Genomic DNA, 16,839 nt, shown 5'->3' with positions numbered 1-16,839 from the left:
ATGACCACGACCCTTTGCCCTCCACTCACTCAAATCCTTAATGACACGGATACTTGCAGGCAGAGACTTTGGAAAAAGGCGTTTATTGGTGTGGTGGTCTCAACACTCCCCATGAATCGGAACACACGGCCCCCAGGGCCCCCCGCCCCCTCCCTTGCATCCCTCCCCCTCCCCTCCCCATCCCCTGGACCCTGGGAATGGAAGACAATGTGGGATGGGGCCCACGCCCCCGTCTGAGGTACAGTCACTGCCCCTTGCCCCCCTGCCCCTGCTCTGAGCTCCTCCCCCCACCAAGCTCTGGGTAGTGTGGTTTGGGGCGAGTGTTTATAGCGGGTCCCCCAGGAGTCGGAGCTGGAGACTTGACATCTTGGACTGGACTGGGGATGCCTGTGTGACGCCTCTCTCTCCCCCACTTTGTGTGATGTGTGCCAAGATCGTGTCTTCCCACCTCAGAGCTGGGGTTACGGCCTCTCAGCATGCCCTCCTGACAAGTTGCCCACCCTCGGGGGGAACACAGCCGGTCACCAGCTGCAGTGCAGCCGGAGCCGGGGGGCCTATTGCTGGCCACGGTCGCTGGTATGTGTGTGTGTGTGTCTATGTGAGTGTGTGTGAGGGCGGTCAGGGCAGCCTTTGGGAGAGAGGCCAGGGAGTGGGGGAGTGGGGGACCAGCAAGCCCACACCCGTGGGAAGCTGCGGGGGCACGGAGGGCAGCTGGTTGGTGCTGCGGGCGGCCAAGGGGAGTCGGGGGTCGGGGAGGGCGAAGCACTGAGACAGACAGGTGGCCACAGGCACCGGTCTGACAGTTGGATGGAAGCACCGATTGGCCCAGAGGGGGCCAGAAAGTCGGGGTGGGGGGCAGGGAAAGTGGGAAGGTCTCAGGCTGCCGAGCCAGCGATGGGGCCTCTGGCTACAGGCAGCTGGTGGTTGACAGCAACGAGGCCCCGGGCCTAGATGGAGATCGCTCACCTGCTCACAGAGGCTGAATGATAGCTTGACAGGCGAGCGGGACACCCCTCCCCACCCCCAACCTGCCCAGGAGACGCTCTTTTAACAGGGAGGGGAAGGGGTGGGGTACGTGCATATACTGGGGAAGCAGGGGGCCTGGCAAACCTCCCCTCACAGCTCCAGCCGCGAAGCCCACATACCTACCTCCAGCCAGAGGAGAGAGGCGGCAGCACTGGGGGGCAGTGGGCATGGGGGTGTTAGGGGAGGGAAGATTGCTGAGCCCCTCCCCCCACACGTACACACACGTGCAGGCTCATGCTCACACACACCCACTACATACACACGATCCAGTTGACAGCCTGAGCTAAGAGAGGGGTGTGGGGTGGCCGGGGGTGGGTCGCACTCGGAAACGTGAACGGTGGCGAAAATGGCTGTAGAAAGATGCATAATTTTGCGTTATCCCTCACAGTGATGGGTTCTCTAAAGAGCTTTCCTCCTCCTCCTCCTCCTCCTGCTTCTCCTCCTCTCTTCTTCCTCCTCGGTGGCAGAGAGCTCTTCCGCCCCCTCGAGACCCACGGCGCTGGCTCTCCCTTTTTCTCTCGCTCTCCGCCTCAGGCCCCTCGCAGGGGGGAGGCGAGCTGCGCTGGGTTCTTCCTACATCCTCCACCACAGCCAGCCCAGGGCGGAGAGGAGGGTCAGGGGCCCCGGGGGCCTCGGGGCTGAGTTCTCCAGGGATCCTGGGCCTGGGGAAAGACAGAGGGTCGCGGGGGTGGCCTGGGAAGGGGAGACCCCATGTGTGTTTCCCGGTGCCTTGCGTCTGCCCTGTCTCTGGGGGCAGAGACGCCAAGACACTTAGCGACACTTGTTTCTGTCTGCCACTCAGTCCCTCTCTCTTTTTCCGTCTTTCCCAGATGTTCTTTTTCACCGCCTCAGCCCGGGGCTCTCTCCACGTCGGTCTCTCCGTCGTACAGTTTCGGTCTATCCAGTATGGCCACCAAGGGTCTTGCAGTCGGCACGTCCAGAATGGTCCTCTTGACTTTCCTCCCCGAGACTGGCTACTGCACCCGTCCCAGCATCTCTCCACTTCAATACTTTACTACGACGTGCCCACCCACCCAGGTGCTCAAGCCGAAACCTGTGATCGCCTCGACCCCCACTTCCTTCTTCCTCCACCTTCAAAACTGTCCGCATACAGAGACTTTGTGCCACGGAGCGGGGCCTCCTGCCTCCATTTTGCACCCCCCCTACAGGCCATTCTTTAAATAGCAGTCAAAGTGATTTCTCTTTTGAAGCACCAACCACTAGGTCATTCCCTTGCTTAATAGCCTCTGGTGGCCTCACTCTGCAGTAGAATAAAATCCAAAATCCTTTCCATGGCCCATGAGACTCTGCCCCTCCCTTCCTCTTTCGTCTCAGCCTCCACGTGATCACTGTGCTCAGGTCATGCTAGCCTTCTCACTGTGCCCTTCCATATACTGTCCCCTCTGCCTGCAAAGCTCTTCCCGCAGATCTTGGCCGGGCTGGCTGCTTCTGACCATTCAGGTCTCAGTTCAAATGTTATCCTCTCTAGGAAACTTCTGATGATGAGCTTATCTAACGCTACCATTTCCAATCCTTATTTATTTTCTCCGTCACCCTTATCGATATCCACTTTTTTTTTTGGGGGGGGTGCTTCTTTATGTACGTTTTTGTTTGCTTTTTATTTTATTTAAGTGTCTACTTATTTGCTGCCTTTCTACTACTACTAGGCCATGAGCTCTGCGAGTCCCCAGACCTTGTCTCCTTTGGGCACTGCTGTGTCCCCAGCGCCGAAAGCCCTCCCCTTAGTGGGCACTCAGTGAATCGACATTCATTGAGGGAATGGGTTTCTTGCTCAGTCGCCTTGCTTGGGTCTCAGGGTCGACCTCTTTCCTAAGTTGGCAGTCCGTCTGGGGGACAGTCCCGGCCCCGCCCCTCGCCGACCCCGGCCCCGCCCCCCCGCCGATCCCCGCCCCCTCGCCCCGGCCCCGCCCCTCCCTCTCGGACTCACGCAGGAGCCTCATAGAAGCGCTGGACGCTCCGAGCCGGTTGGCGGCGCGACACGTGTAGTTGCCGTAATGCCGGGCGCTCACGTTGGCGAAGAGAAGCATCGAGCGGGTGCGCTCCGTCTGCACCTTCAGGCCCTCGGCTGTGCCGCTGATCAGCCTGCCGGGGACCCGGGTCAGGGACCGGGCCTTGGAACCCTGGCCTGGGACCCCCTCAGGGCGCAGATCCCACTGCACGCAGCTCTCAGGCTCCCTGATTTCCCAGAGACCCCGTATTCTGCCCCCTACCCCAGAGGCCCCTAGCCTCAGGCTCTCGCCCCCTATGGATCTCTGGGCCATTCGCACTGACACCCCTCTCTCCAGGCACCCCTAGGGGCCCCTCAGGGACACTGGACTCTCCTGGCGTGGGCCCCCAATCTCTACGGGCTCCCAGATTCTGCTGGACCCCAGCCCCAGTGGTCCTCTGAAGCTTCCCCGCCACAGCGTCAGCATCGACCCCTGAACTTCTCCCTGAACAGCCTGAGACCAGGCTCCAACGCTCATCATTGTGACACCCAAGTTTTCAGCAAGTCCCCACAGTCTCGCTAGAAGCTGGGCCCCATCCCCCAGAAGCTGGACTCCCCCAGTTCTCGAGACCTAGGGCTCGGCCACCTCCCCACCCCCACCCGGGCCGGACCCGGTGCTGTCCTCACAGTCTGTCATCCTTGTACCACTGGAAGTCCGCGGGGGGCACCGCCATAGCTTCGCAGCGCAGGAGGGCGGCCCGGCCCAGGGCTGTGCGGGCGCTGGTCACGTCCGTGATGGTCGGAGGATCTGGCGAGGGGTGAGAGTCAGCGAATTCTCCTAGCCAGGCCGGGACTCGGGGGTTCCGTCCCCATCCCCCTCCTCCCTCCTTCCCAGGAGTCCAGCACTCCCCTTCCCCCTCCCCAGGGACCCAGGGCCTGCCCCCCCTTTCGTGCCCAGTGCCAAGGGGCTCACAGTTGACTGTGACCAGCACACGGCGGCTGTCTGGCGCAGAGTTAACGCCGTTGTGAGTCACGCACTCATATTCGCCGGCCTGGCCCCGCTGGATGTCCGAAATCTCCAGGATCTCGCCCTCTGAGGTGAAGCCGTCTGTGCGGGGAGGGAAGGGGTGGGGGCGGGGCCGGACACAAACACTTAACACGGGACAACACGGGCACAACACGGACACACATCAGCGGGGCAGGCACCGCAGGGCCTGGAGTGCCCGGGTCAGTGGGAGCCAGGAAGGGTTTGCGGGGGGTTTGGGGTGGGGTGTGAATCAGCAGCCTGGGATCTCTTGCTAGGGGTCTGGGAGGGAATGAGGGTGTGGGGCTTAGTAACTAGAACCCAACGGGGAGGGTCCTAGAATTGGGGGGTGCATGGGAGGATCCAGGGATCTGGGAGCTCATGATTCAGATCATGAGGCTTAGAGCACCCAGTGGGGACAGTCCCAGGACCTTGGTGCTCGGAAAGCTCCAGATAATACGGACCCAAGGCAGGGGTGAGGGTGGAAGGTGGGGACAGATCCAGAGTTCTGGGATGTAGTTCTTGGGTTCAGTGAATGAGGATCTAGTGATTGGGATCGGCAATCCGGGTATTTGGGGTCTTATGACACATCACTGGGCTCAGAAGACATTTTGGACTAAGGGCACCCAGGAAGCCAGGATCTCAAGCCCAGGCTTGTGGGGCTCAGATGACCCAGAGGGAAAGGATCCAGGATCTGACACCTAGTTATTGGGCTGAGTGATAAGCACCATTGGTCTCCAAAGACCCAGTCAATGAGGATCTAGGGATCTGGGGAATGGTGGTGGAGATCCAGGTGAAAACGGTGGTGAGAGAGATCCAGCGATCTGGAATACCAGGTTCAGGTACCTTGCTGCTATGTGTGGGGGTAGTCTAGAGCAGTGGTTCTCAGCTCGATCACCAGAATCACCCCAAGGGCTTGTTAAAACGGACTGGTGGTGGTATGGGCGGGGAGCTGGGGATCAGGTGGGGTGAGGTGGGGTTCTCATTCATTAGGTCTGGGATGGGTCCAGGATGTGCGTTTCTGGCAAGCTCCCAGGTGATGCTGCTGTTGCTGGTCTGGGGACCAAACTTTGAGAACTGATGGGCTAGAGAACCCAGCGAGATGTAGTGAGGTGACCAGGAGATGGGAATAGGGATAGGGGCCACTGGCCATCGCTTGACTCAGGGTTAGTGGTAGGGATTCAGAACCCAGAATTATGTGAGCTGCTGGGGGGAGACCAGGGATACTAGCGGTGGAGACAGGGGGCAGGCTGGAATCTAGCAGGTGATTTAGAGGAAAGGGCCCAGGCCTGGGACGGCAGGTGGTGAAGGCTCTAAGGCTCTGGGGGCTGTTGGTAAAATAATGGGATCAGGTGGGGGTGGGGGAATCAAACCATGACAAAGGTTAGGGGGACCAGGGAAGGGGGAAAGGAGGAGTCCAGGAGTCTAGCTAGGGATGTGGGGAATCGAGGGGCCCAGATTGTGGAGTGGGGAAAGGGGCTCTGGGTCAGGGGAGGGGTCCTCACCTCGGAGCTGCCTCCAGGTCACTGTGGGCTCCGGCCGTCCCACGGCCAGGCAGAGCAGGTTCACGTTGCCTCCCTCGTTCACCGTCACGGGCGAGGAGATGTTCACGATGCGGGCGGGGACTGCAGGCCAGGAGGGGAGAGGTCGCGAGAGGGTGAATACGGCCTCCCAGGGCCCAGGAGTCCGGACCCCCAGCCCCTCCTCCCTCAGACCCAGGAGTCCAGCCAATATTTCCTCTGTCTTTCTGTAAGAATTCCTCTGTGTTTCTCCTCTGCCTCTCGGTCTGGTTCCTTGTCTAACTCCCGATCTCTGCCTTTCTCGTTCTTTCTCAGTCTCTGTCTCTCTCTCTACCTTCCTCCTAACTTGGTTCCTCTGCCCTCTGGTTTGACTTTCTCCCTTATCTCTGTCTACGTTTATTTATTAATTGTTATTATTCTTATATTAAACAATTAGTTGATATCACAAATACTCATATGGTGCTTCCAGCGTGGTAACCCCGTTCTAAATGTTGTACAAAAGTTAGCTCATTGAACCTTCACTACCCTACCACCCTCTGAGGTTAATGTTGCTATTTAAAAAAAAAAAAAAGTTTACTTATTTATTTATTTATTTAGAGAGAGAGAGAGGGAGAGAGAATCCCAAGCAGGCTGTGCAGTGTCAGCACAGAGCCCAACGTGGGGCTCGATCCCACGAACCGTGAGATCGTGACCGGAGCGGAAATCAAGAGTCGGACCCTTAGCCGACTGCGCCGCCCAGGCGCCCCAGAGATTGCCAGGGTCGGCAGCTCGAATGTGTACGGCTATTTCTTCCAGCCATTTGAACGTGGCTCCAGTCAGACCACATGAGAGGCCAGCGTTTAAATGACGGGGTGCTTTCTCTCTGTCTTTTCTAGCAGAGCGTAAAATGAAGCTGCCCCTTCCAGTTGACGAAGTCTTGGGTTTGACGTGTGACAGTCCTCCCCGCTCTGCAGATGGCGTGTCCGAGGCCTCCTCGGATGCGCAGGGTCCCTCAGCAGGGGGGGTGGTCTGGCTCCTGAGTCGGGCCTCGTCGTGGCCCTTTTGGGCTGTCTCCATCTCTGGGTTCCTGTCTGTCCACCGGCCCCCGGCCCTCCAGACCATTTCTGGTGCCGCGTGGGGCAGCCCCCTGAGCTCTGTCCCGTTACTCTCTCTGTCTCCTGCCCCCTCGAGCCCCAGGGCCTGGAGCAGTGCCTTCACGTGGCAGGCGCTCAACCAACAGAGCTGAGCGAATGACCGCGATCTTCCTCGGAGCACCCCCTCACCCCTGTAGCTCTCCTGTCCTAGCAGCTGTCATGTTGAAGGGTCACTTTCCGGGTGCCTGTCCCTCCTTCTGCTCGGCTGAAATCTGCGAGGGCAGGGGGTGTGTCCACCTCGCACACCACGTGTCCCCAGGGTCGGGGAGCGGGCACTTGGCGAGGATACGGACAGTCTCCCCCCACCCCCCACCCCCGGCGCCCTCCACCCTCTCCGCCACCCAGGGCCCCGCTGAGGGCTCACCGTGGACGATGAGGTAGACCTGAGTGGTGTATGGCTGGTGGCGGGTCTGGAAAGAGCAGGTGTAGAGGCCCTCGTCGCCGAGCCCCACCTGGGTGATGAGAATGGAGAACTCCTCGGGCGTGTTGATGAGCAGCCGCACCCGCGGGTCACTGGTCCAGCGGTCATTGCCAGCGTACAGGATGTTGGAGCGGTTCAGCCAGGCCACGCGGGTCACGTGCTCGTCGATGAAGCAGCTTCAGGGAGGACACGGGAGGACGGTTTTTGTCTCCCCCACCCCAGCCTGCCCCCCCAGGTTCTACCGTCGTGGGGGCTCAGAGGTGGGGGGAGGAAGGCCTCCTGCACGGTCAGTTCCCACTGAAGCCCCGTGAGGCCGAGGTGACTGTGCCCACTTTCCAGGTGGGTGAACTGAGCCTCAGAGAGGGAAAGTGTGAGCCTAAGTGCACAATGAAATGGTAGCTGATGGTTACTGAGTGATTGTTGGGTGCTAGAAACTGGAAAAGTATCTGGGGCACTCTGGGAGAGAGAGAGACGGAAATGCAGAGAGATGAGGCACAGGGACCCAGAGCGGGGGGACAGAGATCTAGAGGGAGGGGGACAGAGACCCAGAGGGAGGGGGACAGAGATCCAGAGGGAGGGGGACAGGGACCTGAGGAGAGGGGAAAGAGACCCGGGGGGGGGGGGGGAGAGACCCAGAGAGTGGGGATAGAGACCCAGAGAGTGGGGACAGAGATCCACAGGGAGGGGGACAGGGACCTGAGGAGAGGGGACAGAGACCCGGGGGTGGGGTGGGACAGAGACCCAGAGAGTGGGGACAGGGATCCAGAAGGAGGGGGACAGAGATCCAGAAGGAGGGGGACAGAGATCCAGGGGGAGGGGGACAAGGACCTGGGGAGAAGGGAAAGAGACCCGGGAGCGGGGGGGGGGGGGACAGAGAGACCCGGGGGGGGGCGGACAGAGAGATCCAGAGAGAGGGAGGCAGAGATCCAGAGAAGGGGACAGAGGCCCGGAGAGGGGGGCAGACCCAGTGTGGGGAGCAGCATTGATCTGGGGGGAAATAAGGCTGGCTGTCATTTGCTAAGCAGTCACAATATGCCTTGCTTTCTAAACTCAGAGAGCGTGTGCAAAATCTTGAATCTCCACAACAGCCTCTACAGTGGTTACCATTCCTCTACCCATTTGGCAGATGGGGACACGGAGGCCCAGACAGGAAGCCAGGCCCAGAGTCCGTGCCCCTCACCACCTCTCCTGAGTGACAGGGACCAGGCTGCTTCTGCAGGTGAGGACTGGCTTCCCCTAAGGAAGGTGAAGAGTCGGCCTGGGTGATCTTCTGAGTCCCCGAGATGGGGGGGGGGAGGTACCTGAGGGTGGCGTTGTCGCCTTCGCACACCGTGTAGTTGTCCGCGGGAGAGCTGAACTCCAGGCTCTGGGACAGCAGCCCTGCGGACGGGAGGGCCAGTTCGGCTCAGCAGCTCAGCGGGGACCGTACACATGTGCACACACACGCACGTGCCCTGGCCCACACAGGCATCTCCCAACCCCGCGGGCACACGCATCCTTCGGTGTTTCCCGAGACGCACGGCAGACGCGCGCAGAGCAAGCACATGCAACGTGTTCCTTCCCATAAGCCCACACTCATCCAGACGGACCTGGACACACAGACCCACACACCCCCAGATACTAAGACAGCACCCCGGTGACAGCGCATAAACACGTGTGGATATACGCACACACACACTCACAGATACTGCACGCAGACACATACATACACATGCACAGACTCACAAGTACCTAAATGTATATGCACAGACACACACGTGCAGATGCACAGACAGCCGTGTACCTGGGCGCTCGCACACATGTTCAGACACGTTCACGTGCTCGCGCGTAGGCACACGAATTCAGAAATACACGGAAACACACACAGAGCCACCCACACATGCGGATGCAGACACCCAGACGCGTAAACGCAGACACAGACGCACGCGTATATCCACTTGACGCACATCTATCACAGACGCACAAATACACCCCCTGGGCACCGTGTACAGCCACACGCAGACCTCGGCAGACACACGCGTCTGCAGACACGCCCGCCTGCCCGTGGCCACGGGGCACACTTGCAGGGGCCCGCCCACGCCTGCCCGCCCCACCCCCCCCAGCGCCGCTCATGGGCACCGTCGCCCGGCACAGCCCCCACCCCCACCCATTCATCTCTCTGTGGACCGTGGCCAGCGGGCTGGACTGGGGCCAGGGAGTGGGGGCTGGGCATTCGGAGGCGGCGGCTGGAGACGGCATCAGGCGGGGGAGAGGAGGCCGGATGACCTTGGACGCCTGGGGAAGGAGGGCCTCGCAACGGGGCCGCCCTGCCCCCGCCCTGGCATGAGGAGCTAATTAATCTAATGAATTAATTGCCCGTGCCGTCCCCAATGACTCCCGGGGGCCCTCTCCATCAGCAGCCCCTCAGGACCGGGTTGGGGCAGAGCCAGTGCGGTGGGCTCCCCGGGTCGTGGGGTTTGGGGTGGACCCCGCAGCCCCTTAGCCCGGCCAGAGTCACTCCCCGAGCTGCGTGCGGTGGACGCTGCCACACGGCCCTGGTGACAGCAGGAGACGGCCAGGGGACAGACGCACACAGGGACAGACACAGCACCAGGGCCTGGGGAAGGCACGCGGAGCCAGGGCCGGAGGGGGAAACGGTCCCGCACTCCGACACAGGAACGGCGATGGGGCCTGCTCAGAGGCACGGGGGCGCACACAGTCCCGCTGACACGCAGCCCAGGACACGCAGCCAGCCCAAGGTCACCCCACCACACACAACTAGACCCACACAATCGTGCTGATGCCAACAGCCCCCCCACACGCAGGTGCAGTCTACGCACGAGCGGTTACAGCCCCATCCAGGGGGCCACCTCTCTCTCTTTCTCTCTCTCTCTCTCACCCGCCCCCCACGCCGGCCTAATCAGTCACACTGACACTGCCAGCCTGAGGGCCATGCTCAGCAGCCCACGCCCCTGCCCTCTGGAAAGTCGTGCAGAAAGCTACGGTGTGCAATGAGACAGTTACACGGCCACAGCCTCGCAACACAAAGGGGCTGCCCTGGGCCAAGAATCGGGTGCGCACAGTCACGCTGTCACCTACGATCGGATCACACACACACACACACAGGATTGGTCACACTCCTGCTCATACACTCCCAAGCCGGGGCCGGACAATTCTTCCCCGTGGGGACTGCGCAGTGCGGGATGTTCAGCAGCATCCCTGGCCTCTACCCACCAGATGACAGTAGCTTCCCCCCTCTTCACAGCGGTGACAACCATGCATGCCTCAGGTATCGCCGGATGCCCCTTAGAAGGCAAAAATCCCCCCTCCGCCCCCTGTGACAACCACTGTCCAAGGTTACAGGAGAAACGTGGGCTTAGGGGTGAGGACGGAACTGTCCCAGGTCCCCTGGGAACTGAGGGCCCCTGGGCTGAGCCCCTGACCACAGCCAGAGCCACCCAGAGGAGCTAGGCCCACAGACACAGGCAGGCAGGACCTTAATCATATGTCCTGACGGACACAGGCACACACCCTTCCAGAGGGAAGTCCCCGACCCTGACCCTCAGAGCTGCCCGGGGCCCCTCCCGTGGCTCCCTGCTGCCTCCAGGACAAAGGCCCAGCCCCCGCAACCTGGATCCGGGGCCCTGGGGTCGCTTCTCCTGCTTTGTCTCCCCTCGTGCAGGTGTGGCCCAGCTCTGTGTTCCCCCCCTTTCTCTTCATCGTGCCACCGTTTATGGCAAAATGTTTCTCCTTCTCCAGGGGTCTAGAATAATGAGGCCTCTCCTAGGAGACACAGCCCACATGTGCCGGGATGAGCTCCTGCCCCGCTCCCAGGGCACCTTGGCTCAGACTCAGCTGCCTCCCCAACCTCTCCTCCCGGCCAGAGCCTGGCTCAGACCGTCTGTGTCCCCGGCACACCCAGCTCCAGGCTCAGCCGAGGGCAGTCCCAGGAGACTTCGTGATGAAGGACTCCACGTCTCAGGCGGGTCTTGGACTCCTGGTCCCCGTGTCTGTAAATCTGGATGTCTTGGGTCCGTGAATCTGTCTCACACAATTCCCAGACTCCAGGATCAGGAACCCCCTCCCTGCTGTGTGACCTTGGGCAAGTCCCTTCCCTTTTCTGGGCTTTAGTAAGTGGAGGTGGGGGTGGGAATAGTCATTTCACACCCAGTTGGTCGCTGAGCACGGCTCCTGTCTCTCTCTCTCTCTCTCTCTCTCTCTCTCTCTCTCTCTCTCGGTCCTGATCACCCTGGATCCTGTCTGAGCCTGCTTCCCTCACCAGATGGGAGCCCCTCCAGGTGGGGCCTGTGTCTGACCCACCTCCAGGGTTCCAGCATTGCCGGCTCTGGGCCTGGCCCACAGGAGGCCTCGTGAGATGTTTAATGTATAAGCGAGCTGGTGCACATGAGATCCACTCGGTAGGAATTCTGCTTGGAAAACTCTCTCTCAATTCTGGGGAGCCCTCCCTACCCCTCCAAGCCTGGTCTGTTTTCCCACAATGCCTGGACTACCTCCCTTAGAGCTCATATCACACACTGTGGTGACCATCTGTGTCTGTTTCCCCCATCAGACTAGAAGTTTCTCGAGGGCAGAGCCTGGGTCTGACTCAGGTCTGTATGTACCCTCAGCATCTCCCAGCACAGGGCCTGACCCTGGAAGGCCTTGGGAAATACTTACTGGAAGGATGAATGTAAAGAGATACCTACAACATGTGTCTCCAGCTCTTGAACTCCTACTCCTTCTTCAAGACCCAAACTCAAATGCCCCCTCCTCCGGGAGGACCTCCCTGACTGTTCAAGACCGAGAGTGTCTCCACTCTCTACTGGATCCTCTCTGACTCGGCTGGGGCAGTGTTCAAGGGCGCCTCCCCCACCTGACCAGGTGTTCCCCAGGGGGCCCAATTCTTGGCTGTGTCCCCCAGAGCTGGGCTTAGCTCAGAGCAGGGACGTGTTTGTAGGGAGAACGACTGGTCTTGAGAGGCTGGATAAGAAAGCCCCGAGGGATCCGTGCCACGAGATCAAATGTCTGCGCCACCGTTTCCTGGCCGGGGGACCCCCGGGCAGTCTGAGCCTCAGTTTCCTCATCTCTGAAAAGGGGGAAAAGAGCAGCTCTTCCCTCTGAGGGTTTTGTGAGGGATTTCATGGGAACATGCAAGAAAAACGTTTAACTCAGCGCTTAGCATGCAGAAAGGGCCCAATAAATGCGAGCTGCTCCTGACAGTACCTTCTTTTTTAGGAAACATCTACTGCTATCCCTGGTTCGGTGTCAGTCCCTTGGGGGCGGGGGTGGGGGTGGGCGCAGGGTGTAGGTCGCTCTATGCCCAGCACCCCCGAGTCGGCGACTGGTATACAGGTGCCCTGTCAGCATCTGCTCTCACACCACCACGCCAGCATGGCCAGGCCGCTGAAAGAACAGACTGGAGAACCCGGCTGCTCGGGGTTCGAGTCCCAGCTCTGCCGTTCGGTTGCACAAATTACTTTCAGGTCCCTGGGACTCAGGGTTCCCACCCCCGAGTTGTGGTGGTGGGGATGAAAGGAGGTCACCCAAGCAACAGGTTCAACGCAGAGCCTGCTGGTTAGGTGCTGGCCAACAGCTATAGGTGTGCCGGCTGTTGGGGTGATGAGGCGGCAGGTGCCAGCCTGTCCTGGGGGTGGGGCTGGTGGTGACCAGAAGGACCACTCGGGTCTCTGCCAGTCTGGACCAGTAGCTGGCCAGGGAGCAGGTATGAGGGCCTGATTGATCCAGCGATGAAGGTCACGGCCAGGTGAGTTTCCTCTCCTTAAGAGAGAAGGAGATTTCCAACAAGATGGAGGCCCCTGGGCCACCCCCCAAAGGGACATAAGTGAAGCTGGGACCCTCCAATGGGGGGGATGCTTGGATTCCCCCGACAGGAAGCCAAGGCCCGCAAGCGTGTGTGACTTTGCAAAGGTCACTCTGGGAGCTGTGGCAGAGGGGAGGCTGGCCCGAGGGAGGGGTGGGGGAGGTGTTGGGAGGGGTGTGGCTCCGGCAGGGAAGAGCCGGTGAGAAGACCCCCCTCTTCCTCTGAGCTGAGCTTGAAGTGTAGAGGCCTTCCCAGCACCGATGCCCCGGACTCCCGGAGTCTGGACGCCGAGCCAAGAGCCCTGGAACTTTCCACAGCGTGTTGGCTGCTCCTTTCCGCTGGTTCCCACCTCAGGACCTTTGCTTCCACTGTTCCCTGGGGATCTTCGAAAGGCTGACTGCTCTCCTTTTAGTCCAAACTCCCCTCCCAGCGGCTCAGAGAGGGCTTCCTCAACCACCAGAGACCACATGTGCAGCGCGTCCCGAGTCAGTCTTACTGTTTTAGGCTACCCGTCACTCTCTGAAATGACCTGTTGCCTTCCGTGCTTGTTTTGAGGTTTTGATCTCTCTCCGTCCCACTGGGATGGAAGCTCCTTGAGAGCTCCTTGAGTTCGTCGGGCTTGCTCACTGCTGTGTACGTACAGATAGATCCCCAGTGCCCAGAAAGGAGACCTTGTGCTCAGTAAATATTTGTCAAATATCCAGTCCAGACAGACCGGGGGTCCGGAGGGCCCCGTGGACAGTGGCTGGCACGCCTCATTCCGCTGGCCCCACGCCACCTACTACCCCACGCCAGCCGGCCAGGAAGCAAAGGAACCGCCTGCACCATCTCTGGAAGTGAATACGTATGTGTGGGTGTGGGTGTGTCAGCGTGGGTGTGAGTGTGTGTGCTGGCATAAAGAATTTAGGAAAGAGATGAAAAACAGAATGATATCTATGGATGCCAGGGAACTAAGGTTAAGTGGAAAAAAGCCAGTGGCAGAGAAATGGGCTTATTTTGTTTCTATCTCGGGAGAAACGTCCACAAACAAACCAGTACCTTGCGTATAAGTGCAACTCTGCGTGTCTGACTTCGCACGAGCGAGGGGGAGAGCCGGGACCGGCTCTCTCCGGAGTGTGGAGTGTGTGTTTTGGGAGGGGCGGGGCGGGGACGTGGTGGATTGCTCCCTTGCAGGCATTCCTTCCGGAATTTGGAAACCAGCAAATGAATCAAAGAGGAGAGAAGATGCAGTTTTGTAGACATGGACCCAGGCTTTTTCTCAGAGCGCCCCAAATGACAGTGGGTGGGGCTGTCTGGCTGCCACCTGGCTCCGTCTCAGCCCGCATTCCCCCGCCCCGTCCCCTGTTGTCCCCAGATCTCCCCCGGGGACCCCAGGGCCCAGGAGTGGGAAAGGACTTGACCTAGGTCACAGACCGCCTCCTGGCTCCAAGAAGCTCCCAGCCCAGGATGTGCGTACAACAGTGATTTCTGGGATCTGCAAGACTCAGAGTGGAAAATGGGAAGTTATCTTGAGATCAAAGGAAAAGAGGGGGTGAGAAAGGGAAGCGGGGGAGGAAGGGAGTCATGAGGGTACAGGGTACGAGGAGTGGGGGAAGGAGAAGCAGAAGGCAAGAGGCAAGGGGAGGACAAGGACAAAAATGAGAGGTGCCCGTGGGGACGTGAATTCCCAGAAGTGAAAGGCACACGGACGGACCAAGGCGCACGTGAGGGGGGCTAGGAAGAGACAGGGACACGCGTGTGTGACAATGAGAAAGAGTTCTCCAGGCAGGGAGGGACAGATGTCAAATTGTGCTGAGACCAGCAGGGATGGAGAGACAGAGACCCCGAGAAAGAGACAAATGGGATGTCCCCCAGAGCTAGGGAGCCTCTGGAAATGACCTAGAGAGACGAGAGTCAGAGACAGAGACGCAGACAGGCAGTCAGAGAGTCAGACGGTGATTCAGACAGGTCAGGCTGGAGGAACGCTCCGACCTCAGGCCCAATGAGCCGCCAGCCAGCTGAGGCCCGGGGGCTGGGGGTCCCGAGTGCGGAAACAGGCGTCCTGAACACACGGGGCCATGTCTGTGAGACCGTGGGTGTCTGCGGGTGCGGCTCTGGGTCAGACTCGGTGACGGGTGTTTATGTGTCTGTGCGTGACCCGCTGTGTGTGGGTGGAAGGCTGAGAGTGGCTGCCTCCCTGAGACTGTTGAGGACTCTATGTTGTCCCCGATTGTGTCCCAGACTCTGTGATCCTCGGCTCGGGGCAGGGCCTGGGGGAATCCTCCAGAAGCACCGAATTAACCCTGGTGCCTGCCTCCTGCCGCTTTGCTCTCTCTCCTGTCCTCAGGGGGCACCTCCTGGACCATCTCTGGGCTGCTGGCCCAACGGGGACACACAAAGTCCAGCTGCACACCTGCTATCCAGAGGTGGCCCAGGTCACCCCTCCCCATTCCACACAAACAGCCCCCAGCCCCCTGCTCCTGCACCACCAGGACTGAGATGAACCCTTTGACCCCATGTTAACCCTTCCCTTCCCTTGCTTCTCCATCTGCCTCTCCCATTCTCAGTCCAACCTCTGAACCGTGCTACCCAGCAGGGGCTTCCCACATCTGAGTCCCCAGCCGGGGTCCCCAACTTCCTGGATCACCAGCTCCTTTCTCCCACGTAACTGCAACCTTCCAAACACCAACACTTTCTCCCAACCTAGATGACCCAGCTGGGAGACCAGAGCCCCCGTTCTTCTCCTGGCCCTGGGCTGGAGCTCTGCGGACACCCCTGCCGCCTTCTCTTACAGACCCTGGGAAGGCACCATCCCCCCACCCTTGCCCAGAAACGCCTACCCCAGCCCTCAGGCCAGGACCCCCCTCGGGGACCGTCTTCACTCAGAGACGAAGACCCCCGACGGGGCATCTCACTTCCCCTCCGCACCCCAACTCAGTTCAGAGAGCCTGCCCAGGGACCCTTACTTTAGCGTTTGATCCCCCCTCCCTGGTAGGGAGCCGCAGACTCCCGCCCCCAGGCCGGGATCAGGTGTCCGCGACCCCTCTCTCGCCGGCCGGGAGAAGCCGACCTCCGCCCCTAGGCCCAGGCTCGAGCCCCCGGGACGCGGAACCCTGCCCCCGGGCGCGAATCCAGACGTCCGAGACCCCCTTCCCGGCCAGGGGGTGCAGCCCCCGCCCCCGGGCCCAGACCTCGGCGTCCGGGGCCCTCCCCTTCCTCGCCCGGGAGGCGGCCCCCCCCCACCCCCAAGCCCCTCTCGGGACCCCGGCGTCCCGGCCGAGCCCCCCGCCCCCGACGCTGCGGTACCTCGGCTGATGACGGCCAGGCCGGCCAGGGCGGCGGCGGCGAGAAGCCGGAGCCGGGCCCCGGGCGCAGGGGGGGGCATCGCGGCAGCGGCGGCGCGAAGGGGGAGGGGAAAGGGGGGGCCGGTCCGGGGCGCGCGAGGCCGGGGGGAGAGGGGGAGGGGGAGGGGGACCCCGCCTGCGGCTGCACCGGCCCGGGGGGCGGCGGGGGCGGGGGGAGGGGGCTGGGGGGGCGCGACGAGGCGGCCGGAGCTGCTGCAGACCCGGGGAGGGGGGCGGCGCTGACGGGCAGGAAGGCCGGCCAATCAGGGGAGGCGGGGGGCCGGGGAGGCGGGGCCGAGGGGGGGTTGCTTGTTGGAGGGAGAGGCCTTTGTTACTGCGGCCCGGCCCCTACCCCCTCCCGCCCGGGGCGTCCCCACGTCTTCCCACCTCGGATCCCCAGAACCCCGGGTCGGGGACACTTCCTGAGCCCACCTCCCTTCTGCTTCGGGGCCCAATATCATCATCCCTCAGACCCTGGAGTCCTGCCCCAGCCCCCTCCTCCCTCAGACCCAGGAGTCCTGCCCCCAGCCCCCTCCTCCCTCAGACCCAGGAGTCCTGCTCCCAGCCCCCTCCTCCCTCAGACCATGGAGTCCTGCCCCAGCCCCCTCCTCCCTCAGACCCAGGAGTCCTGCCCCCAGCCCCCT

At 61.1% G+C, this 16,839-nt stretch overlaps 1 protein-coding gene across 1 annotated transcript; it reads right to left on the bottom strand.

The window, feature by feature from the left end:
* Positions 1–148: 148 nt before the first annotated feature.
* Positions 149–16,236, bottom strand: IGLON5 (IgLON family member 5). The gene is made up of 8 exons (XM_030299385.1): positions 16,158–16,236; positions 8,374–8,452; positions 7,016–7,248; positions 5,504–5,623; positions 3,948–4,082; positions 3,662–3,782; positions 2,975–3,129; positions 149–1,688 (listed from the first exon to the last, which is right to left on the bottom strand). The coding sequence occupies exons 1-8, from the start codon at positions 16,234–16,236 to the stop codon at positions 1,600–1,602; spliced, it is 1,011 nt and encodes a 336-aa protein (XP_030155245.1). The 3' UTR covers positions 149–1,599.
* Positions 16,237–16,839: the final 603 nt, after the last annotated feature.

This window comes from Lynx canadensis, chromosome E2 (assembly GCF_007474595.2).
Source record: "Lynx canadensis isolate LIC74 chromosome E2, mLynCan4.pri.v2, whole genome shotgun sequence".
Lineage (NCBI taxonomy): Eukaryota > Metazoa > Chordata > Mammalia > Carnivora > Felidae > Lynx > Lynx canadensis.
This window is presented reverse-complemented; position numbering and strand designations above follow the sequence as displayed.